Here is a 26,062-nt window from a genome sequence, read left to right as displayed (position 1 = left end):
CGGGACAAACAGAATGTTTTTTTTTATACAAAGCAATCCATCAGCAAGGTACCTCATAGGATGGAAATGAAAGGATGTTTCTCATGACTCATAATCTCCAGTCTTTATTATGTTGTCGGAGAACAAAGGCAGTCTAGTTGAGCTGTCTGAGGAAATCCAGATTGGAAATGACTGAACGTGAACAATTTGAGTAGGAATGAAAGAGAAGAGACGGAGTCAGCGTCAGAACTACGGACGGCCTCTTTCTGGTTCTCTCTGAATGGGAGCAATCTCTGTGTCATATGTAAGACATTAGCGGGGAATAGCTAAGTCATTAAGCAATGAAACCAAACTTTCTTCAGTGTGTTTATTTCAGTGCGAGTGTTGGGGTTTGTTGTGGACCTGCCATCCGTCGATTTAATGACAAAAGCTTTGTACCTTATGAGGCATGACAGAAGAAACACGCATCTGGATTTTGTAACCGTGCAGCCTGAAGAAGCTCTCTTTAAGTCAAATGACCTTACACAGCACAAGCCATGAGAGCTCTTAATGCCTTAGTACCAACTGCCCGTACGGGTGGATACAAGCACAATATGGGCAAACATGCATATCTTGGCTTTGGGCAACAGGTTGCAGCGGACACTTAACATGTGAGGGTAAGGATGAGGTGAGTGAAACGCAGGCGTGTTGTACGAACTTTTCTTTTCTTTCAACCAATTGAACCATGCGCACTGCACAAGGGGCCCGTTAGTGCTGTTCACATGATAAGTGCGTGCTCCTTGCGTGCTGCCCGCCTGTTCGAAACTAGGAAATTAGTTAACCAGAACGTACATGTACGTCCAAACTCTTATGTATCACCTGCACACTGTGCTTGCAGCATTTGCGCACGGTCAGTAAGGAGCCAGTACTCACCACTTACTAATGACTAGAGTGTGGCGTAAGGGCACTCTTTGACACATCACCCGTGTCATAAGTTCGTGAATTGTCCTTATAGACACTTCACGATACACTTAGAACACACACAACAGTTGTACGATCTATTTTCATGATGTCTCTTACAGTGGTCGCACAGGCCTCAAGAGAACTGCAAGACCCACATGGTCGCCCATTAAGATGCGTCTGCTCCTCTCTACGACCCTCCCAGACATACGCAGCACCCGTATGATGCATTTGACGAAGACATAAACAGTTGACCGGGTGTGAATGACTAGACAACTTAGGAAAGTCAAAAGACTTCCATTCCCATTCCTTTATACCCCGTGTGCTATCCTACGGGGTCAAGATGACCATTGACGTGTCATCCCTACCATGACAAATGTGGATAAAGGTGGAAAGATTTCATGTAATCCATGGACACCAGTGAAGATCACAAATCATTGAAGAAAAAAGGTTCAGAGCACTGTCTAGTGGGTCTAGATGACCCAACTCCCAATAATAAAGTACCTAGGATAGCACAAGTGTTACTGACACACATTTCCAAATAAATGAAACCTCCTGCCTTCATTATTCCTAATGGTTGTAGGATGGGACTGGAAACAGTTTAGATTATTTTATTAAAGTTTAGTTGTGACAGCAAACCCCACCCAACTAACCTTTACCCATTCAGGCTTATTACCTTTTCACCACCTCTTGTAGATTTTCCAAATATCTAAATCCAGTGCTCTGACATCGCAGGTGGCCGTAAACACCTAGCTATTCCTTTTTAAATCAGTTCCAGTGCAGCATAACACATGTTGACAGTACAGGGATTGCAGTACCGCAGGCAAATGTGAGGCTGATTATAGAATTTCCGATATATTTCCAGTTCATTTTGCAATTACTGAATTCAGCAGAGAAGAGACAGACCCCTCAGTCTTGGAAGAGATCTCTCAAGTTTGCAAGAAAAAGGAATGTTAGCGCACACGCGAGAGTGCGAGGTGAGAATACGATAACCCAGAGGTACAAACGACAAGACGAGATTATCAGTCGCTGTGTTCCAACAATTTTTCTCATCTGGTTGTCTGCACATTTCCACACAGCCCTATCTGTGAGTGTGTTACTCTGTGATCATCCCTCATTCCCACTCCCCTCTCACCGCACAAATATGCTGTATCAATGTCTGGTCCAGTACTTGACACTGACCATTCTAATTCCACCCAATCACAACAGATGCAATGTTTCCCGTCTGCTTCAATAAAAGGCGGCCATGTGGTGTCTCTCAAAAGTCTCTGATGTTCCACATCTCTTATTTTTACCTTTTTTTCCATCCTTTTCTTCTTAATTTTGCACTCTTTTCTCTCGTCTATATCTTAATGATTGCCAGTGCTCCAAAGCAGATTGGTCCTGATTAAAAATGTGCACCACTCTCAATAATCACAGCATCGTAATTACAGGCTCAGTGCGCTGTTTTCATGTGTTGTTTATGTTCACCCCAAATTATGTTAGCTCAATGTTTACCGCTGTCTTGCAAAGATTGGCTGGTGAAAGCGGAGGAGAACTCAATGGCAGAGACATCAAAGATAAAAAAAGACAGGCAGGAAAAGTCTGTGTGCGGCCAGTGGCAGCATTTTGAGTTCTTCTGTTCTCAGCTGTGAGTGCTTCCAGTGTGTGTGTGTGTGTGTGTGTGTGTGTGTGTGTGTGTGTGTGTGTGTGTGTGTGTGTGTGTGTGTGGCATGGAACAACAGAAAGAAAGGCACTCAAAAACGGACAAAAAGTGTGTACCAGTAGTTGCTTTTTTGTCGTATTTGTTCCATTGCTGTATTTGTCTTGCTCTTCCTGTTTTCTACTTTTTTACATCCCTTCTTTTAATACAATTTTTTAACAATTAAAGAAATTAATTATAAATAAAAATAAATTCCACCCTGAAAAAAGAAAAAGATTAAACTGCAAATTCCTTGTTTTTAATACTTAGAAGAAGAAAAAAAACTAAAAAGATGCCACTTGCGGGCGAAGGCTTGGGACACCCTGGACAGGTCGGCAGTTTGTCACAGGGCCACAAATCACTCACCCATGCGCACTTACATTCACACCCATTTAGAGTAACCATTAAACCTATGCAGCATGTTTTTGGATGGTGGGAGGAAGCCAGAGTCCCCGGATAAACCCACGCATGCACAGGGAGAACATGCATCTCCACACAGAAAGGTCCCCCCTTGGTGTTCTCTTTCAGATTCCTCAGCTGGGACTTGAATCAGCCCAACAATAACAACAAACAATTTTAGAAAGGAGTGACAGACTTATGAAAAAAAGCCGAAATGAATGAAGTCATAAAATAATGAGAAAAAAGTTCCAATTGTATGTAAATGAAGTTGTGCAATAATAAGAGAAAAAGTCCAAATGTGATGCGAATGCTCAAACATTTATGAAGAAAAACGTCAAAATTTTACGACGTAAAACGTAAAATTATGAGGGGTAAAAAAAAACATTTCATAAGCTTAAAATCATAAATCTATAAAACCTGTATATCAATGGTGATAATGCAAAGTTACATTTGCTTAACTTTGTTAATTGAAATTTATATTTTTGTTTTTGAGAATATTTCCCAGTAATGGGAGAACAGGCTGAGGGCACAGAAGTGTTTCACGCCAATATAACACCCCAAATGAGACCCTTCAAAAGCCCATAACACTAGGATCTGGAAATGTGCTGGAGCATGCATTAAAAAAAAACTATTTCCAAAGCCCCTTTGCCTAAAACATCTAAAACTTAGATTTTTAAAAACAAAATCTGAGCCAGCAAGACAGTAAATTGCCAATAAATCATGGAGGACCTGTGTTTTTCCTTTTTCTTTTTTGTTTGTTTTACTACTTTGCTACTGAACACTCACTGAACTGCACTGTTGCCTTTGGGCTTTTTAACAGTGGGATTTCACGCACCGCCAGAGGGAAAAGCTAAGAAGTCTGCTGGTCTCTGGCACCTCAGTGAAAGTCCAAAAATATTAGCTCACTGAACGTTATGGCAGGGTAATAAAGGGAGAGAGAAAAAATCTAACGTTAAAAAAAAAAATCAGGAAAATTACGGGTAAACAGTGGCTGACACTCCACCTGTCGAGAGGATCCTGGAGTAAAGTGGTGTGATTTACCATGTGCAGAAGTTTTCCACCAGTAATTTGACACAGACCATTCTAATTCCACCCAATCACTATAAATGCAATGTTACAGTCTTTGTCTGTGAAATTGTTTCATAGGAAAAGTTCTGTCCGGAAAAATGTTTCGTCCGTGCGTGAAGCGTCATGCACACAAACAAGAACATTGATCTACAGTGACAATCCCAAGTTACCAGTACAATAAATCAACCAATCAGCAGCCTTTCACTGTCACCCAATCAGAAGGCCAGCCAATAAGATGCATGATATCTATGCCAGGAAAAATGAGTTTCCTAATCTAAGTGGTGACAAGATGAAAAGGTTGAAGATGCCTGTAACATGGTAATTTATGTGTAACTAAATAAAAGAAGTGTTGATTATTATTAGTTTCAGAAAAATTCTAACGATATCTTCCTTTTCCTCCGTTTTCTTTTTCTGTTTTACAGACGAGCATTTGTTATCAATAAGTACAACATTTTTTACCAGACACACAAATCTCTTAACACAAGCACAAATCTTTTCTACGGGCGGACAATACTTTTGCAACAAATCTAACTTCATTAAAAACATTTCTGTTGTTGCTGTTTCTGAAAGAGGAGATCCCTTTTGAGCAATGAGGGAATGTTACATGAAGTAACGGGATTTATAACACCGTGGGAGGGAAAGATGAATCCTCATCGTTCCAATTATGGGGGCAAACATTTATATTTCTCTGTCATGAGAAAAAAGCTTTGAAAAAAGATCAGTTTTCTACAGTAGGAACATCAAAAATCTAATAAAACATTGTTGGAAGTTGCTGTCAAACAATCACTTCAAGTAGAAAAAAGCTTTAATAATAATAGCAAAAATTGAAAAAAAGAAAAGAAAAAATGTTTTGCTAGTGATATAGGATTACTTAAACCAGAGAGAGGAGGCCAACAGACAGAAGCAATTGTGAACTCATTGGATAAAGAAAAAGAAATGAGCCCATTTCCTTTAAAGAGTCTGATTGAAAACAGAAACCGAGCTGCAAGCTCGACAATCTGCTCATCGCTGACCTGTGCAGCCGAGTCAGGAAGGGAACAGTTTATGCAGCCTCTTTCAGGCCTGAGTCAGGACTTACTGCAATTAAAATATGAGTCATAAATCGGCAGTGGATGAAAAATCGCAGGCTTTAACTTCAGCAACGCCAAGAGACGCAGCTTTGTCATTTTATGATTCCAAATGTGCAGATGTGTGACTGGCTGGATCAAAAACTGAAGAGGATGTGACAAAGCCTTCAGGTTAGACCTGCAGTTTTTGTTCTGACGTCGCCTTCAGGGTAAATGTTTTTTTTAACGTAAATATCTGTTAATGGATTCTATGTCTGTTAGAGTCTGCAAATGAATTCAGAGATGTCTTGGTGCTCTACTGCCTCATGCCATGCCAACGACTTTTCTTTTGCCCTTTCCAGCCATTCCTTCTTGTGTTTCCTTTCAAAACCCTGAACTGTCAATTCCACTCCATCAGCCAAAGACATCACACATGGTGTAAAATTAATTCCTTCTTTGTTTGCCCTCACCACACTTTCGTAGCTCCAAAGTACAGAATAATTAGCTCCTGTGCTATTAAAAACGACAAGTGTGGACTGACGGATACCAAACCCGAATGCAGTTTTTTGTGTGTGTTTCTGAACAATTTTTTCCTTGTTTTCCCCAGCTGATGACACGCTGGTGAGGCTGCGGTTGGCCCAGATAACCCAGCAATGAGGATTGTCTTGTGTCTTCTTGCTCGATGAGGAAATAATAACAGTGTTTGAGACCGTTTAAAGCCTGCCAGGTTGTCCTTGTGTTTACGAGCGCTGGTAAACAGAGAGCAATCAGTGCCCTAGAAAATCAGCCTAAATGAAAAGAGCATGTTGACGACGAGGAGCTGCAAGATCTGTGTCGTGATGAGGTAGGAATGCTGTGGGTTTGGTTTGGTTTTCACTGTACTGTGGACAAATAAAGAGGACAAATCCGCCATTGGAAGCAAACGGGGGTCCAGGTGCTGAATTCATGACGGCATGGGATAAATGCTCTATTAAGAAACGCAGGATTGTGCATTTATCCCATGGTGTTCACACTGGACAAGCAGGAAGGGACTTCTTGTTTTTTCCACTGTTTACTGGCACAAATCTGCAGCCGACACTTGGAAGAGGCTTGGTGTGAAATGTCAAAGTGGTACAAATCTCTTGAATCTTTCTCCAGGCATTTTCTTTCACAGCTCTGTTGCGATATTTGAAGAACTTGGTGTCAGTATACCAGTCGGGAAAAGAACGCAATTATTAAATTCTCCTCCATGACCCATTTTCAAATGGTTGGCACTTCCGTGAATTAAAAAGGAACACCATCCATATTTCACGATCAAAGCCGAGTCCCTGATTGGTCAAAGTTCAACTGGCTCGAGTTTCAATCCGTGTTCAATGTTTTTTATTCGTAGAGTCCAAAAACGGCTGCAGAAACTTGCGTCGCGATGCATGAACGTGAGTTTTGTACACCGCGCATATAGACGCGTTTCCGTAGACTTTTCATTGAAAGTGGTCGCTTGAACGCACTTTCCTGAGGGCGGTGTGAACGTAGCTGAACATTTCTGTCGTCTGCGGCGTGCTAAATCACACAGAATACTAAAAAAAAGAAAAGAAAAAAAACACTGCAAGTAAACATTATTCAGGTTTTAAGTGTTTACATGTGCACAAAAATAGTCCTTTTTTGGGATGCAGAGGCTAAATGATATGTTTCCAAGGCCCTCACTGCATTATTATGTTGTGATTCTTCACAGCGGTAGCAGCTCTCACACTCACAGGGAATTTCTGGGTGTGGAGAGTATTCACTGAGTCACACCTCTGCTGCTTAATTAAGCCTCGCTCCGCTCCGCTCCGTTCCGTGGGAAGGCAGCTCATTGTTCAAGGCGCGAGCTGTAAAAGGAAAACACTCTGGGGTTTCCAACAGCTGACGACCAACATGGTGTGTGTGATCTCCACAGAAAGCACTGGCGTGACAGCAATTGGAAAACGGTCACAACGACACAGCCTATTATTCTCAGTTCTATGTTGGGGATTGGCGTGTAAAGAGCGCGTCCGTGTTTGTCTCCCAACTCGTCTCCGCAGGACCAACAGCAGGAATGAAAACAGTCTGAGTCCGCCTCAACCTCAGAGCCGCCAATACACCACATAACCTTGAAGCTTTTTTTTTTCTTTCTTCCACTTTTCCATTCACCAATTCCCTCTTCCCAGTCCTTCGTAGCATTTCCATGCATGATTCAGTTTTTTTTTTTACAAAACAACAACTTTATGAGCAATAAACCCACTGTTTGACTCAGCTAAAATTTTATGGCTCATACAAGTTTTCTTTAGCGACCATGTTCATTTCCAACCAAACCATGCTAAAATTAAGGCTATATAGTTTTACTTATTTCAGGAGATGGAAATCAACAAAGCTGTGGATTTTAAATTAAGGGAAAAAAGCCAAACCCTTTGACCATACATGAAAAAGTCATTCCTTCCTTTTGCTAAGACGAAACGGTGTATCATTAGCTGCATTTGTCAGAAAACATATTTCAGTCTCAGTTGTGATATCCAGACTTGACCACAGTAAGACCCATCAAGAAATCACTTAGTTAAAGCTGTCAGATGAAGTAAAACACACCAGCAGATCTTCAAGAGCACCATTTCCTGCTGTGATTTGAAAAGATCACAAAGGTCCAGATTATCTTTAAAAATTTGGAACCAATATTCCCTGATCTGAGGTAAAGCCATCATGGACGGTGCCCTTCATTTTCATCCTCCTGTGCATGAAACCATGGGTGCACTGGGGAGCTCCTTCAGAAAAACCTGGCTGCAGGAAGGAGTGTTTTTGACCTCATCTCATAGTCACTTGACAAATATTATTGTTAGTTCTTATTTTCACTAGTCTATTGTCAGTGTTTTTATTATCTAGCAGCTGTTTTTAATAGACCTATGGTAATGAGGTCATTTCCCCTTTGTGTGATCAACAACGTTTTTTATTGTATTCATAAAGGGGACAATTATTATTATATCATTGATATTATAACTTATCTTTTCTTCATTTTGTTAAGTTTAATCTTCATAAAACAGCAGGACGCAACAGCCAAATCAGACTGAGATGCTGGTTAATGAACTTTAAATGCAACTCTGCAAAAAAGAGTTTAACTACATTAATCCACAGTCACAAAGTCGCTATTCTTTAGAAACCCTTTAAAGTCTTACTTTGCATCTTTAAAATTAATGTAACAATAAAATCAATTTTTTAGCATTGTTTTACATTTGGTTTACGGTAAAAATACATAGAAATTCATTATTTTGCAGTAGGTTTGACTGACAGTCATAACTTTTTCAAGAAGCAAAACGGACATTGTAATCACTATAATGCCAATAATCTACTCCAGTCTAAAGCTGTTTGGATAAAAAATAAATAAAATATTAATTTGTTTTCTTCTTAATTTGGTTATTTTTTTAGACTTTTCTCTACTTTTTTTTTTTGTTATTTGTCCTTTTCGAATTGTTCTTATCTTCTTGTCTTTGTGAGCTTTCTCTGTCTTCCATGCTGCCGTTCTTTTCCCAGATGCTCACTGTAGATAAAACTCTTCATCTCTTCTCTCCTCTACACCGATCTCCAAAGCTGATCCTGAACTCAGCGAATCTTGGCAAGAGCTGCCGTCTTGGAACGGCATCCTAAACCCCCTCTTCTCTCCCTGCCTTTTCGTTCACCTTTCCAATGAAACAGTGGAAAGATGAAATCGTAGCCAGTCTGTCCACATCTCTGGATTCCTGGGATGAGAAGTTTACATCCATCATTCCCTGGGAGTGGCTCATTGTCATCAAGTGGCTGCAGGTCGAGGACTGTCTTTCCTGTAGATTTCCTATGATTTTCTACTGATCATCAATCAGGATGCAGACATCAAAGTCTTAAATCTAACACAAACATCACAGTGCCTCCACAATAAATCCCCACAGTTGAGCTTTATTTTGGAAGGAAAACAAGACAGATGTTCATAGTAAAGGAATTCCTGTAGGGTATATACCAAAAGTATATCTTCTTGGATGAAAATTTAAATAGAACATGTTCTCTTGATTTCTATATCTCTTGAAATCCAAAAACTCTCATGTGTTTCCACATTAACAGGACTTTTCTTCCTTCCATCTTTAGCGGCTGCTTAAGCGCCGCTAAAGTCTCCATGATTCAATAACTGTCTGGCACCTCCTGTGACCTAATCTGAGCAGTCTCAGCAGCCGCCATCAGACAATGTTGATCGCCTCTGAAGAACCCAACGGCAGCAACGCCGTTAGAAATAAAATGGAACAAAGTGAGACGTGGCTAGCCTCCTTTGCTCTCTGTTATATATTAGATTGGTTCATATGGATGAAATAGCTGACATACCAGACGCCGATAGGTTATTTTAGCCATTCTGAACATATGTGCTTTATTTTTGGGTTCTCTAGACGCTCATGTTCCCCTTCACCATGATTTGTGCTGCAATAACTTTGGTGGTCCCTTAAATGAGGTTCAGGGCTTTGGTTTATGATCAGATGCATGCAAAACTAATAACATCTACAGAGGTCTTAGTGAGCCTTTGGGTTAGTGCTCGGAAAAAAAAAAAACATTGGAGCGCTATCATGCTAAATAAAGATGGAGAACATGTCAGACGTAGTACCTGCTAAAAGCCAGCAGGTTGTCATCGTAATGAGGTTATCATGCCAGTTAGGCTTGATTTAAAGCAACGATCGATGGAAAAACATGGAAGATGGACTTTGAAGTCTTTAGCTTTGGCTTTGAGTTCGATCGACCGCTACAATACAGGCTGAGCACTCCCTGATGGGTTGTCATGAATGTCCTGGATGACATAAGGAGCTCAAGGTTGAAAAACATCTCTACTAGTAGAGATAAACTGACAGATGGTTCTAAGTTACAATACGTCACCTCTGGATTCGCGTGACACATAATGTGATCCATAAAGTGTATGTAGTACTCTGACAGGATCCAATAACGACCAAAACATGTCCTTAAAGACCTTCTCCTATGACAATTGTGTTTTTGGTGTTTTTAACGTGATCTTCTGGCATTTTGCTCATGATGGAGGACAAATATAAAGACATTTTACACCTAAAATTGCATTTCTGGGTACTTCGTTATTTAAATTGTTGTGAATCAGCAGCAGATAAAAAATTGCAGTTTCAAAAAGTCTGTATCTATGACGCAGCTGCTATAGTCTGCAGGCCACAAGCTCTGTGCTCCACTCCATTCCGATGCATCCACCTGCAGACACACAGATCCCTGAATCTCTTTGTTTTTCTCATCTCTGTTGGCATCTGGCTCTAAACTGTTTGGACTGACAACTGCGATATTGCTCGCCATTTTGTTTGCACTGCTAATATTAGGTTGGGGGTGTTAAAATAAGGTAGCAGAGCAAGGATGGTGATTCTGACAAAAGGAATAGAGAGTGTTTCTTTATAAAAGTCTACGGGATGTTGGCTTTTTGGAACCAGCAGCTACTTCCTGTTTGGAATACCAGGTGGGAGGGGTCAATCAGTCCAGTTCTCATATAAAGCAATGGTTTAACTTAGTTAAAGAAAATGTTTTGATTAACAGAAAAACGAAAACAGGCCTCTGAGGCGTTAGCTTGTTAGGATACGTAAGGTCAGCAGTGCAAACTGTTTAGAGAAAACCATAATGGAAAGGGCATGTCAAAACAATGATTAAGAAAATGTACATTTGGAAAATATGCAGTTGGCCATTAAGATGTGTAGTTCTAAACAGCTAGTAGTTTTCTGCATCAATTGATGCACCGGCAAGCTTTCCATGCTCAACATGGCGCTACTGTTTGCAGCTGTGACCAGGGCCGGTTAAAGAGAGTATGTAATATGTCTGAATGAGATCCCTCAGTCTCTGTCCACAGACGCATTCATTTGGCGCACGCTGACCCATCTGATTCTCTATCAGACGAAGAGAAATGTGGCACAAAGCAAGAAGAAAAAGCATTGGGGCAGATTCCTGCTATTTAATATCCCATTAAAGGGTAATTTGGCATGAACTCCCCCACGCCCCCTGGCATGGGGGATGGAATTCTACTGCTTCTACTGTTCAACCAAACTCCCTGTGTTGAACTGCAGTGTGAGAGCGAGCGAGTGTTTGTGCTGGATGCGTGCACGTTGCTTGTTTGAAGCCTGTGAGTTGTAAATGAGGTCCTTTTCTAGCCGACAGAAGTTTAGTTTTCCACTGAGGTGAATCAAATGCACGCTCTCCATCTTCTGCCACGTCGGCCTGCCCTCTGTGGCTGCAGGGGCTCGGGCTGCCCCCACCACAATAAGCTGCACCGGTGATAAACTTTAACCCCATGGGAAAACGCAACATGCAGCACACCATCTTTGCTTTACAGACCCATTTCTTTTTTTCTCTGGAATCGAGTTTTGTTTTATTATTTTTTTTGTTTTAGTAGGAGGTTCTAAGGCAGGGATGTCCAGTTTAGTTTAGCAGTTTAGAAAATTGTATTTACAAAAATTAATTTGTGTTTTGTACAATTAGTGAAGCCCGTTGAGACAACTGTGTTGTAATATCTTTTTTTTTTTCTATTTTTAAAGCGGTCAGTGATCTTTTAATTTTATTCTGCCGTTTTTAACCAAAAAAAAATTAAAACTATCGTTTTCTAGGACAAAGTTTCTGCAGAGCGGCAGTTGTTCATTTGAAATTCACCTCTGAGTTGTTGGCACAGAGTAAGCCTGCTCCCGCTTCCCATCATCCCTTTGATTCCACACTGTCCCGCTAGCTTACAGCCCGTCACAACCCCAACCTATTGCATCAAAATTTCTGAGCAATCTTGGAGTAATCCAGTCGTACCGTTTTGAGCCAGATTCCATCTCAGATGAGAAAAACCAAGATCCAGTTGTCTACAAGAGGATGCATCAGAATGGAGCAGAGCAGGGAGCTGCTGGCGTATTTTCTAAATCATAAATTTGCCCTTTAATATGGCATGTTTTCGTCTGCTCCTGATTCACAACGATTTGAACAAAGAAATCCTCAGAAATGCAATATTGAGTTAAATTTCCATTCCCAAAACGCCATTTTCACTGGAGTGACTCTGCGAATAATCATAATAGGATCATCATGAAAGATGAGGTTTTTAGGAATAAAGTTCACCTCTTGAAAAATGTCAATGCAACAAAAAAAAGGAAGGGGGTTATAAAAGCACAGATTTATGTGAAGCCCGCTACTCAGGGACAGATTTTCCCCCATTATGAAAACATAGTAAAACTATTGGTTAAAGAAGGAATGTCTTTGCTCAAGAAATATCTGGAATGTGTGGCCCACAGATGAAAAAAAAAAAAAAAAAGGAGAGGAAATGATGCAAACCCGAGCTTGAAAAAGGATTTCTCTCGTCAGGTCTGAATCGGCACGGAATTAAGATTTCATTTTGTTCCCTTTGTGTCAATTGCTCGTTGGGATGATGGGATCAGAACTGCCCGGCAGGTGCTTGGTCCCTCGAGCCGTCGCCGCCTCGGAAAACTTTCCATGTGCGTACTGCAGCGCTTTCCTCGCATGTAACAGAGTAACGCTTCTGTAAACGAGCCAGAGCTGGGGGAGTCCAAGGGGGAGAGATCGATGCCAAGAAATTATATTAACCAGGGAGATAAAATAGTTATTCTCTATTAAAAACAGCAGGTCGACCAGGTGAATGAATCCCTTTTCTGGATTTCTCTTATTAAAATCTCTTGGAGTGAAGGTTATAAGTCTCTCTTGGTCTATTCATCTATTTCTTTCCTCTCCATCTGGGAGTCTCAGCAGGTGCTCCACTGTCAAACCCCCTGATTTTCAGAAAGGTCACAGAGTTTTTTTTTGTTTTTTTTTTGATCAGAAGAGCTGTCCCAGTCGTTGATGCATTTCATACAAACCCAGCACAGACCCTCTCCTACACTCACATAATAAAAAACACATTTCTCTACAAGTAAAACCGGCTCTTCCCTCCGTCGCTGCACAACCCACACCTTCAGATCCGGCCCCTGCGGTTTCTGTCCATGCTCAGCAGCAAGTGAAAACATTACTATTGGACGTGAGGTCCGCCTGAACAAAAGCCCAGTGTTCTTCCCGGCCAGGCGGACAGAGCCGACCTGGATTGTTCACGGCTTGGACGAGCGCAAACGCCGCACACGCCTTTGTAGCCTGCAGAGTTTTCCCGTTTGCAAAGATTTCCAGATAAATTCACAGTTGGGAGAGAAATCGTTGTAAAACACTTCAAACTGGCCTGAGTCAAAAAGGACGCAGTGATCAGTAAAGTAAGATGGGAGCTTAGGAAGCAGCAACCTGCCTGGCATTAGATGAAAACTAGTGCTGTCATGCAATTAATTGTTTTGAGCGATTCATTAATTATGAGATTATTAAGATTATTCATCATTAAGCTAACCTAAAAATTGCTGTGAAAAAGGATAATTTGGGGATTTTTAATTTAAATTCATGAAATTGTCTTTGCTGCTATCTTGAGCCGTGGTTGCATCCACAACTGGGTGCTTTGATATAATATACTAAACTGGAGCCTCTTCAGTGGTAGGCTAACTACTTTGTACAAAGAAAGCACATCATCTCCCTTTCATCTATGGCTCCATTGGGCGGTGTTCGGAATGCGAATTTTCCACCCTTAATACCGACTACTCGCGTGTGCTTCTCCATTTTCAGTTTTATGAATAATTCTTCTCACCTTGCTCTCACTGGAAGTTGACATCAGTTAACGCCTTAAGCTATGTACACATCGGGCATTTGTAGCATGTTTAGCCCATGGTGTTCACACTGGAACAGCAGGGAGGGGCTTCTTCTTCTTTTTCTACTGTTTACTAGCTCATGTCTACCACCTACAGTTGGAAGAGGTTTGGTGTGAAATGTCGAAGCCGAAACAAACTCACAAATTAGGCATTCAAATTGAAAAGATGCTAGCATCCTTGCAATGGTGGATATGGATTACCATCATGTCCGTAGAGTGGTCTTGGTTTTTCTTTATTTGAAAAACAAAGGCAGATGTCGTCGTGTCTGGATTCACCAGGTAAACTAGATACACTCCGAGTTTGGTGAGTTTCCAAGTCCCTGATTGGTCAAGGTTCGACCTGGTTTAATGGTCGTTCAATGGCCACACATTTTGTACTTAGAGCCTAAAAAAGGGTCGTAAAAAGAACGTGAGAGTTTTGAATGGAGAAGCTCGAAAGGCACATTTATGTAGATTTGGACCTTTCATTGGAAGACGCCACTTGAACACTAAAAATAGATTTCATTTTAAAACAAATCACATGCAGAAAAATTAACGTTATAGAACAAAAATAAGATTAATTCGATTAAAAAAAAAACATGAAGTTGTCTAATTATTTAATCGCGATCAGTGATATTTTGACACCCCAAGTAAAAACAATGAGCTTAGAAATGAACTGAAATGTAATTTTTTTACTTTAAATTCCTTACTTTAGCTGCTACTCTTTATGCAGAAACTCTGCGCAGCTGCTATGAGTTGAGAAATCAAGACAATATGTTGCAATTTAAGGCAACTTTTTTTTAGGATTTTCATATCAAGGAGGCTGTGAATTTGTACTCAGAAGGTTTTAGAGAAGAAGCTTGTTGCACACACAGACGGTGGCCCTGCTCTCAGCAGGGCCTCAGCAGGATCAAAAGCATGCCAAACGGTAGCCTGAAAGTGGATCGGCCTTGTTGTGTCTGGCCTTTCCCGATCCCGGTCAGGGTAGCTGGATGGTGGGAATTCCATCTCTGCTTGGCTGGTGTGGGTGATGGACAGCTCGCATGCGAGAGTAAGTTAGTTCTTGGTGTTGATGAGCCACTGCACCTTTGCTCAAATCTAATAAAACACTTCAAGGCCTTCTTATGACCTCTCTGTTTCAGAAGTGACGAGAACAGGGTTCAGCAGCGTTGGAGAGGTGGACGTTTGGAAGCAATAGAGCAGCTGAAACTAAATGTGTAATTGAAGTAAAGGAACAAAAGCGGCAGAGGAGGAGGATTTGGAGACTATCAAAGGGAAAAAATGCAAGAAATGTGGCTACTTACCAGCCCGGTAAACAAAGTTCGCCTCAGCCTCAGAGGAAGACGGTGACAGCAGGTCGTCGTCGTACTCGTTGGAGCTGAAGGAGCCGGAGTGGTTCCTCTTGCGGGCATCCATGACGGCGTTGGCCACCATCACGTGCCGCAGGGAGTCGTTCAGGTAGCGGTGCAGCAGGCTGCTCTTGTATTTGGGCGGAGACACGTAGTCCTCTGCTAGCGAGGCGGCTTCCGAACGCAGACCCGCGCCCATGCCCATGGCCATGCCCACCATGGAGGAGCCCTCCTTCTTGATCACGCTCTGGTACATGGGCTTACCCAGCTCCTGCGGGCCGCTTTGGCTCCTCTGCGGGTTGTCCACATCTGTAGTATTATAGGAACAAAGATCAAGTTTTCGTTTCTTCATCTTTTCCGAGTTCCAAGTTCAACCAATAAATAAAGTGTCGTGAATTTTCTTCCCAAGAACTCTTGTTATCTAAAATTGCTGTTAGATTTTATGAGTCTCTCAGACAAACATGTCTGGTCAAAAGTTTCAACCACCAATTAGTTTTTATAGATGTGATCTTGAGCAACAAGATTGGCTGCTTTTTAACTTTTTATACCTGACCTCCTTTAGAGGATAAAACCTGTTCTTTGCCAGGTTTCTGAATACAGATTCATCACCCTAATGGTTGCTTTTTTTAATGCTTTTATCATCTAGAAAATGACAAATTACAGGAAAAAAAACAACAGAATTTAGGAATCTCTGGAAACATTAAGATAAAAGAACAGACGTTTAGAAAGCTGTTGTTGGCTAAATCTAAGAAATAGGTACTGCACATCCCATCAGACGCAGAACAGCATGTTCCAGCACCACTAATCTTTTTCTTCCTTGATGAAGGTCGGGACTTATCCTTGAAGATCCCAAAACTCTAACTTTGTTATTCATCACTAACGCTGGCATTAGGACAGCGTGTGTGTTTGGAGTGGCTGTCCTCCTGAATGACCTACTTTCTTTTAGGATGAAGTTTACAAAAGAAACGTTTTGGAGTGTTTCTAGAGTTTTCACTGCACATGAAGCTCTGTGGGGGTCATGTAGAGCCCCCAGGCTGCAGTACATCCCAGGACCAGTCCATTGGACAATTGGTACAGGACCTAAATGTTTCTTATTTTTTAAATAATCTGATTCTAAAGGAATTTTTATTTAGGAAAAAAAATGGATTTTCTACCACATCCCACTCAGTCAAGTGTCCAAAATCCATCTGCCACTTGCAGCGGCTGCTCCAGCTGCTTCATTGAGACCGCCAGGCTAGCTAAGTTGACAACAAACAAACGTGTTTGAAAAGCTTATTTTTGCAGAAAAGAGCCAGTGAGGAAACAGAAGACGAGCCTTTGACTTCAAAATAAAATAAATCTGCATTTAACAGACAAAAATCAGGAGATTTTAATCTAAATATGGATTTATAGTGACAGTTGTTCCCACAGACCATAGTAATAATGGATAATATTCAACAACCAGCTCTCTAATGTTAAGAGGATGCTGCTAATAAAGTTGCTCAAATGGTGGATTGACATTTATTATTATATTTAAAAAAAAAACAGTTTTAGTGACCTTTATTCTTTTTGTATTTATCTTTCACACCCTGAAACTCAGACTTTTTGCTTCCACAGACTTGTTCCTAGTTCCTACACAAAAACTAGAGTGCAAATAAACTTTAAAGCAGATGCAGATATTTTACAGAAGATAAAGATCAACTTTACCCTCAAAAGTTAAGAGAGACTGGAAGCTAATGAAAAAGAAAATTGGATGCCCACTTCAGCCTTGTTATCTGACATTAAACTGCTTCATGGCCTGAAAAAGGTTGGTACCCAGCTGTAGAGTCTGGACCTTGCAGCTTAAAATCTAGACTTTAATCTAGCAGAGCAACGGCAACAACAAGCCCAGACCAAAATACTAACAATGTCGTGTTTTGCAGTGAATTTCCCTTCCAAATAATCAGTTCTTGTGTCAAAAGAAATCGTTTGATTCTTCCTATAAATACTAGGCCAAACTATCGTTCTGATTCATCCACCTGATGACAGAGTAAAAGTTTTAGGCTTGATACCAAACAGACATGAATCCATAAATTCAACTACAGCTGAAAAGCAGAAAGAAATATGCTTGTGTCCTCAAAGACCCATTCCAATGAAATTGGTGTTTTACATGTTTTTTACATGTTCTTGTGGCATTTTTCTCATGATGGAGGACACATATCAAGAAAATAAAGCTTAAATTGCATTTCTTGTAGTATTTCTTTGCTCAAATTGTTGTAAATCAGGAGCAGAGGAAAAAATGCTGTTGGAAAAAGATCATATTTGTGACAAAAATACACTACAAGCTTCCTGTTCTGCTCCATTCTGATGAATCAATTGTTGAGCTAAACCCTTCGACATCTTTGTTTTGGTCGCCTGAGCTGGAATCTGGCTCAAAACTGTACAGCTGGATGCTCCAATATTACCCGCCATTAGGAATGCTTTTAAAATAGATCAAAAGATGATCGGAGAGGGACTTTAAGGTTAAATCTGTTTTGAGGAAACCCCATTAGCTTCAGCCAGACTGATATTGAAGTAAACCAGCACAGAAGTTACTTATTCCCAGCAAATCTTCAATCTAAAACCAGAGCAGGCAGATTTTCAAACTGGCACTGCCGCCCTACTCCTGGCGGCACCTCAAGAGCAGAAACCCCAGTTGAACGGATGGCAAACGATTTCCTCTCCTTCCAAAAGCCCTTCCTATCCCCCGCAGAAATAAAATCATTTCTACGCAGCTGAAGAGATCGAATTAAAGCACGAGATCCTACCTGATGAAACACACAAGAGGAAGACAAAACACTACCGAATAACCAGATATCCTCTGGCAGTGGGGCAATCAGGGAGAATTCACTCTAGAAATGATCCTCGCCAAGACTGTAATTCTGTAATTTGGGCAAGTCGGACACTTGATTCAGCTGAGGCCAAATTAAAATTATAGCTCCCATATATCAGAAACACATGGCTCAGCTTCCTGTCTGAGGCGGGACTCTCGCAACACACATCTGACCTTTCATTTTAATCCCACGACACTGTCACTCCAAATATATGTCCGCTGTATTTTTAGATAAAGCTTTTCACGCCAAGTCGGCAGCATATTTACGCCACAGAGAAGAGCAGACTGCTTTCCCTTGGATGAAGCTTACACAACAAGCTGGACTGTAACAGAAGTGTAAGAGAAATGTACGCCGGGTCAGTGGGAGCGTAGCTGGCCCCATAAATAGTCTGTGGAACAAAAGCATAGGCTTAAGATCATAATGGAAGGCCTTTCTCTGCATGGGTCAGAAGTGGGAGCAGGCTGCGGACAGCTTCATAACCATAATGTGACAGTAAGAGGAGTTAGGAAGATATACGGAGCCGCCGGTGGTACGGCGGCCTGCGGCAGACACAATGCAAACACTGTGCACGCATTCCTCTGCGAGCCACATGCTCGGCTTCTCCTCCTCACATGCTTAATTAGAGATTACTAACGCCATGGCGCTCTGTCTTCCTGCACTTCATTCTGCACTGGCTGAATGACTACGGTGTTTTTGTTTTTTTTGTAAATTTCCTTCAGAGCTTGTTTTGCATAAAAAAGCCTGAGAATGAGTGCTGCTAGAGGGGGGTGGGGGTTGTCTTGCAGACAATGTACCTTTCTCCAAGGCCGTTTCAAAATGGTCCATGCATAGAGTTCTCCTAAAGCAACTCTGCACTGTTTCACATCAAGTTGGATGTATCACAAACGTTTTCAGCGACTGTGGCCAGATGCTTAACCCCTTAATTGCCTGCTCATTTATCGTCTATGAGAAAATATATTACCATGCTGGTTGAAAAGGTGAACGCATGCCTACCTTTTCCAGTTACTTATTGTGTTTCGTTTTTAAATGTTTCATTCTGATTTCTGGAAATTACTTTTGTTTTCCAAAACGTTCCTTTTCCATATATTTTTTTATTCTCAAAATATAATGTTCTTTTATCCCTTGTGCTATCCTAGGCACTTTAACATTGGGAGTTGGGTCATCTAGACCCCACTAGACAGTGCTCTGAAACTTTTTTCTTCAATGATTTGTGATCTTCACTGGTGTCCCTGGATTACATGAAGTCTTTCCACCTTTATCCACCTTTGTCATGGTAGGGAGAACACATCAATGTGTGAAGGGTGGGGTCATCTAAGATAGCACAAGGGTTAATATTTGTTTTGCTTTTTTAATTGTCATCGTGATTTGTAAATGTGATTGGCACTTCAGGCCCACCGTAGTTTCTTTACCTTTTTCACTTAAAAAAAAAAGTTTTTTTAAGCCACAGTCAGCTGCAGTGTTAGGGTTGTTTGTGGGAACAATATATATATATAAATATATATATATATTTTTTTTTTTGCAGTGACGTGATGCAAATCATGAGAAGGGGGCGGGGCATTCTGTGTGTGGGTGGGGCTGAGGGAAAGACAAACACTATCTCAGCTGGAAAACATCTGTAAATCCCCAGAAAGGGCCTGAAGTGACAGATATACAGTGTTTAAGGGCAGGTTCTTCCCACAGAAAACACTGTTTTTGTAGTTTAGCCAACAGCCTGTGAAATGGCGGAGCGCCTCCTTCCTGTTCAGCTCAGAATGAGGCAGGGTCGTTACTCAGGTGCTTTCGGTTTCTCCAGGTAAGGAATGGGATCCACATCAAGCTGAGAGCTAATGAAAGCAATCTGACATGTCAGAGTCTTTAAACTTTAACTGATTCAAAGGAATAACAAAGGATAACATTTCACTGTCTTCCTCATTTTTGTTTAAGATGATCCGAAAAAATGGATTGTTTGGATTTTTAACATTTCTTGGATGATAAAAACCTCCTGAATCTAAAGTCAGGAAAGTTTTGAGCACTAAACTGTGAATTCCCAAGAATGGAAATAAAGGTAGAATCATTTTTCTTTACATGTATTGTTTCATAAAGCAGTTGTCAGACTCAAACACAGAAATATTTTGTTTGTGAACATGGTTTGCGCCTGGCTTTGACCTGCCAAGACATGAAAGATGGAAATGACCCTTGGCTCTGATGGAGCATATTTACATAAACATATGTGTTTTAAGGCCTTTTCCCTTTAGAAATCAAAATCTCACAGATCAACCTTTCCTGCATGGGTCTATTTACTTGGTCTGCTGCCCTGATTCTGCTCCACAGCTCAGATCTGCGCCCTCGTTCCTGCAGAAATCCACCACAGACATCTCTGTTCAGGAAGACAGTGGGTGGGAGTTGTGACGCTACAAAAACAAACGTTTTTACCTAACTCTACTTGATGCTTCCCCTCATATGATGTCTTCTCATGTCTTTGCTTTAGAATTGTGGAAACAATAAAATTCAAAATAGCTACAACAAAGAATTCACTACATTGTGTAAACGTGTAGGCACAGTTTTTCCTTCGAAACCCTGTTCTGGTTGTCTGAAGTGATCTCTGTGACCTCTGTTACACCCAGGATGGTTTCACAAAGTCTGGGAGTTCAGCATGTTTCTCTGTTATTGTTACTCTGATCATCTTATGATTTATGATTTCTTGTAAAAGCATTCCCAGTTAATGGCGTATATTTATATGGCGCTTTTCTACCTACAAGGACCAAGGCGCTTTACAGTCACAGACCCATTCACACACACAGTCACACACACATTCACACACTGGTGGCGGCTCCGCTGCCAAACACTGGTGCCAACCTACCACCAGAGGCAAGGTGGGGTTCAGTGTCTTGCCCAAGGACACTTCGACTCATGGGCCTGCAAAGCGGGAATCGAACCTGTAATCTTACGATGGGTCGAGCGCCCTAACGCTGCATTTATGTCATTTTTAGCCAAAATCCAAAAACCTGTGTCGTTTTCTAGGATGATGGCACGGAGTAATCTCTCTTTCACTTCTCCATCTGTTTACACTTTCTCCCACTAGCTTACAGCCCCTCACACTTCCAACCCAACATTAGAAGTAAAACAAAAATAACGAGCAATATCAGAGCTATCCAGTCATTTCCTCCAGGTTCCAGCTCAGGGGAGGAAAACAAAGATGTACATGAATATCTTTGTCTGCAAGTGGATGCATCAGAATGGAGCTTGTGCTGTTTTTTCTACATCACAAACTGCATGTATTCATCTGCTCCCAATTCCCAACAATTTGAATAAAGAAATACTCAGAAATGCCATTTTAAGCTTAATTTTCTTGATATCTGTCCACCATCATCAGAAAAATGCCATGAAAACACCACAAACACAATTTAAATAAATATGTTGGTGTTATCTTTGGTTCAAATTTACCCTTTAAAAATTATGCAGAAAAGGTTTCCAGCATTATTACATTTAATTTAATAAACTTTAGACATAAAAGATCTTACAACTAAGGCAGTGAAAGTATTCATCTATTCATTGATTTTTAGTCTTCAACATGTTGTCTGACAACATGGTTTTAAAACTTGTGAAGCCACTCAAGTCCCTATTTAAAAAAAGAGTCTATGGTAAGATTCTTAGTAAATATAAAGTATTGGATTTTAAAATGACCAGCCGTCTCTAAACGTCTGTCTCATTTTTATAGTTTTAAATTGAGTTGTTCACCCGTTGTTAACACATTTTATACAAAAACAGTGTAGAGAGTATTTGCATGTAAAAAATCATAAATCATGTCTCCTCTGTACGTTTGTATACTGTATAAGGCTCTCTCCTTATTTGCCATTGTGTGTTTGCAATGTCTGTAAATTTCTTTCTATATGTCCTCCATCATCAGGAAAATGCCACAAGAACATATTAAAACACCATTTTCCTAGGAGTGGGTCTTTAACATGATGTCTTAGTTAATCAGGGATTAGGATGGAGGCAGAACATCCCATCATGGCCTCCAGCTGCCACGCGCACATCTGGAGGTGCCCCTTTACCTTCCGAGCAGCTGTCGTCGCTGCTGACGCTCAGCCTCTCGGCGTTGCCCTGGACGTATTTGTTGTAGAGCTTGATGCGGAGCGCCCAGCTCAGGTCCGGCTGCCTCACTGTGTTCTTCAGCCGCCTCCTGGCATTGGCGAACCAGTTGGAAACCTGCAGGAAGAGGCAGAGGGAGGGGGTGAGCGCTCTGAATCCAGGCTCTGCTGCCGTGGGTGGGGTCAGATTGCAAGAGCAGCTCTGACTTCCCAGACTCCCCAGCAGGCATCGTCTCGCATTGACGCCATACATTTTGAAGGGCGACGTTTCATTAAAGTAGCGCTCTCTCTCTGACGTGCATGTGTGTTCCTTCTGCTTCACGCAGCCTTTCTCCAAAATGACTTTTTTTTTTCCAACTTGGACTTCAAGATGCAATAAAAGACACTTGAGCTGCCGCTCGACTCTTAGATGTTATACAAGAAAAACTCTTCATGCTCAATAGGTTTCAAGCTGCTTATGAAGGGGCGGAAACCAGGCCTTCGTTTTTTCAGATCCCCCTCTTTTGGAATTTCCAGTTAACTGAGACATCCTTTTGTTTGGGGGCCAGCTCTGCTTAAAAACGGGGGGTGGGATTGGACAGATGTGGAGGACAGGAGAGGCGAGGTGAGACGAGAGATGACAAAAACAAAAAAAAAAGCTTCATCTGCGGTTGCTCTGAGGCGGCAACGGCGGAGAGATGGCAGCGATTCTGGAGGATCCCAACATTTACACGGAAAAATATGCGGCTGTTTTGCTGAAACATCACTTGGTTTGAACACCTCGCTCCAGGTGGGGCTTTCCATGGGAAATGTTGGGCATCACGGCAGGCCCGACAGCCGTCTGTCTGGACCCAACCCCAGTGGAAAAGAAGAAGGATGAAGTCGCAGTTTAAACCAACTTCATACCGCTTTTTTGAGGAATCCAGTCAGGAAAAAAGGACATCATGCAGGTGTGTTTTTCTTTTTTTAACAAATTCACAAAATTGAAAAATAAAATCGTCTTTTAGGATTTCTCTGGAACAAATCAAAAAGCTTCAGATTCCTTTACTTGCTATATTTCTCAATGGTAATCTCTCCGTCTGTCCTCGCCCTCGTTTAATTTCAAGCAACACCTCCCCCTTGACCTTTGACACCGCCGCTGGCACTGGGGTGTCTCCTCCGTGCGCGTGTGTGGCGGCGGCGCAGCATCCAACACAAAGCATTCCTCGGCGCTCTGCCGCGCCCTCACCAAAACAAACAGCTCCGCCGGGCCCCCCGAAATGAGAAGCAGATTAAGCTCAGTGGCCGGCAGCCCGAGAAAGCCGCTGCAGACTCTCTGAGGCCGTATCAGTGACCTCGTCAGCCAGATGATACTGTACACACACCCGGAGCTGCACGTGCCGCTTGCCAAACACACACGCGGCCGACGCTGCCTTCCCTCTGTGCGCCAAAGACTTTCGGCTGGTTGAGTTTCTGCAATTTCTGAATGGCCGGGAGTCCATTGTTTATATAAAAATTACCAAAATAAATGAGGTTTTATACAAATGACAATTTAAAAAGTATAACAATTCAGGAGAACAACATTTTTGTGGCTTTTCTATGATTTTTTTTCTGTATCTGTTATGTAAATAAGAGAAGATCATCTGGAAAGGTCTTACATCTTAAAGATGATCCATAAAAATGAAATCACTTCCTTTCTTTTCCATCAGAACCAGATTCAACAAACCGAACCCGCAGGGAAAGCAGCAAAGTTGCACTTTTCCCTATACTCTCTGTCACCCGAAAGGCAGCACAGAGGAAACTCCAGAAGGGATCGGACTCACCTGCACCAGAGTCATCTGTGAGCCCAGCGCCAGCAGGATTTTTTCCGTCTTGGTGGGGTAGGGGTTATCTCTGTGCTTGTAGAGCCACTGCTTGAGCGGCCGTGCCATGTCCTGCAGGGCCTGGCGTTTGTGCCGCACTTTTCCACCGCTGGGACGGCCTCTATGAAAAGCAGGTGCAAGATGCATTACTGTTTTTATTTTGGATTTTCTTGTTGCAGCTACACAAATGGATGCTGGGTTAAAGAAAAGATGACGTTATAGAAGCTGAATCATGTAAGACAAGGAGAGGAGAGCAGCCAGTTTATTCTTCACAGTGTGTCCTACAAACCACCAACAAAACAAACAAAACCATTCTGCTCACAAACTTCTCACTGCCAGATTCACTTTACATAGTGTGGAGACGTAGAACAACGTTTTTCAGCATGGGAGCTAACAAAAAGCTTAATTTTTACATTTTTTTAAACTTCGTCATTAAATCCCAGAAAGATCTGGAAAATCCACTATATTTGTTCAAATTTAAAGACCCAAATAAGCAATTCTTATACCAGTCAAAGATCCCACGAAACCAAAAACTGTCTTGGTGGAGCATTTCTGACTGAAGGAATCTGCTGGCTGCTCACCTGCAGCTCCAGCTCCAGGTTTTTTGGACCTGTAGATGTCAGTATGGTGCCGTTTTCCTCATCTCCCTTTATCTCACCAAAAAAAAAAAGCTCAACTGAGTGCAGATGTAACATATTTCAGTCTAACCTCAAAGTCTGAGGTTCATGTTCTACAAATATTTTCCCTGTAATCTAGATCTTTCGTGGACATCCAAAAGGACGATTCACAGCGTGCTCTGAACTTCTGATTTTAACTCTCACACACAGAGGTCCACACTTCTGCTTTGAGATTCTTAATTTCTCAGGAAGCTTTCAGTGAGGTTTTAAAGTCAGATAAGTCGTATTGGTCTGTTTCATGTTCACTGAGGGTTCCACTGTGAAGCCGTTCTTTACATGAGGTTCAAAACATCCAAATATAAGCAAAACAAGAAGATCTTCTAGACTTTTTACAGAAACTGATACCAAACACACACTTCTTTAAATACTGGTCTTTATGTGATGGACCAGACCACACAGAAAGCTCAAGGGGTGGATTTATTTATCGAAGACAGATGGAAACTTCTAAAGGTGGCTTCTGAGTAGCTCAGATCAGCTGTGAACATCAGCGCTCACAAGAGGACCAGGATAAAAAGCGCCAAATGTTGGCTTTGTGATCCACTCAGGCACGTGATAATTATTTGAATAAGTAGTAAAGATCCATCAAGAGATATAAAACACAAGTGCTGCTTTAAAAAAAACAGAACTCAAACGGCAATTATTTTGCGCACAAGTGCTTAATTACGCGCAGGTGCAGGAGCTAAAATGAGAAGACTCCAATAAACTTTTTTTTCCTATTGAAAACTATTATGTACAAGAATAAAGATCATAAAGTCAAAAATTAACTAGAAGTTTATTTTGCATCTTTCTTTTTAATGCAAACGCAAAGATTCTGCAAATATCATGGGAATAGAACATTTCACTCTGTGCCAACTTCGTGAAATGACTGAAACGGAGGTATTCCCTCCTCATATATTAAGCTTTAACTCATCCAAACATGCAGTTCAGCAGCACTTATCCACAGCGGCAGGACGCGCACACATACCCGCTCCGCCGGTGCCGGATCCCCTGGCTGTCTCTACTCTGGTTTCCGGACAGCAGGTCTGGATGTTGCCCGTCAATCACTTCCAAGTAGTTTCTGCTGCTCATTTCCACTTCCTTCGCTTTGTCCTCAAACAGCACCTGAGTGCTCAGCTTGTTAAACACGATGGTGTTCATTTTCTCTGACAGTCTGGACGCGTCTCTGCAGTGCGTAAAGACTGAGAACCGTGTCTCTCCTATGAAAACAAGTGCAGGTTTGAAAAAATAAAACGAACATATCTACACTATTTGTTTATAGAACAATAGTGAACAAGGCTCTCTGTGAGTTTATATATAAGTTAGTGTGAACGCAGCAGAGCGAGCTAAATGAAAGTCATGCGCAACCGCGCAGCTTTGATCCGTCACTCATGCTCTGCAAGTAATCTAAATCACAACAACAATGTTTGTGCAGAGTGGCCAAAAGAAATCTAAAATCCGCTTATTTGTTGCGCAGATTATATACAACACATAAATCTGGAAAAATAAATGTTATTTGGTTTATGAGGAAGATTTGGCACTCGTGCGTAAGACTT

General features: G+C 41.5%; 1 protein-coding gene across 2 annotated transcripts in view; it reads right to left on the bottom strand.

Annotated features, from left to right (window-relative positions):
* The window catches only part of mkxa (mohawk homeobox a), a 30,441-nt gene that overhangs the window by 3,326 nt on the left and 1,053 nt on the right, over nt 1–26,062 (bottom strand). For both annotated transcript variants that reach the window (XM_078938269.1, XM_011488742.4), the window contains exons 2-5: nt 25,495–25,726; nt 23,815–23,974; nt 21,998–22,151; nt 15,088–15,441 (exon numbers count right to left, since the gene is read on the bottom strand). In XM_078938269.1, coding sequence (XP_078794395.1) covers nt 15,088–15,441; nt 21,998–22,151; nt 23,815–23,974; nt 25,495–25,726 — 900 coding nt within the window. The remainder of the gene's footprint in view (nt 1–15,087; nt 15,442–21,997; nt 22,152–23,814; nt 23,975–25,494; nt 25,727–26,062) is intronic.

This window comes from Oryzias latipes, chromosome 20 (genome assembly GCF_053564925.1).
Source record: "Oryzias latipes strain Hd-rR chromosome 20, Olatipes_Hd-rR_3.1".
Lineage (NCBI taxonomy): Eukaryota > Metazoa > Chordata > Actinopteri > Beloniformes > Adrianichthyidae > Oryzias > Oryzias latipes.
Note: the sequence above shows the minus strand (reverse complement) of the source record. Positions and strands in the feature narration are given on the sequence as shown.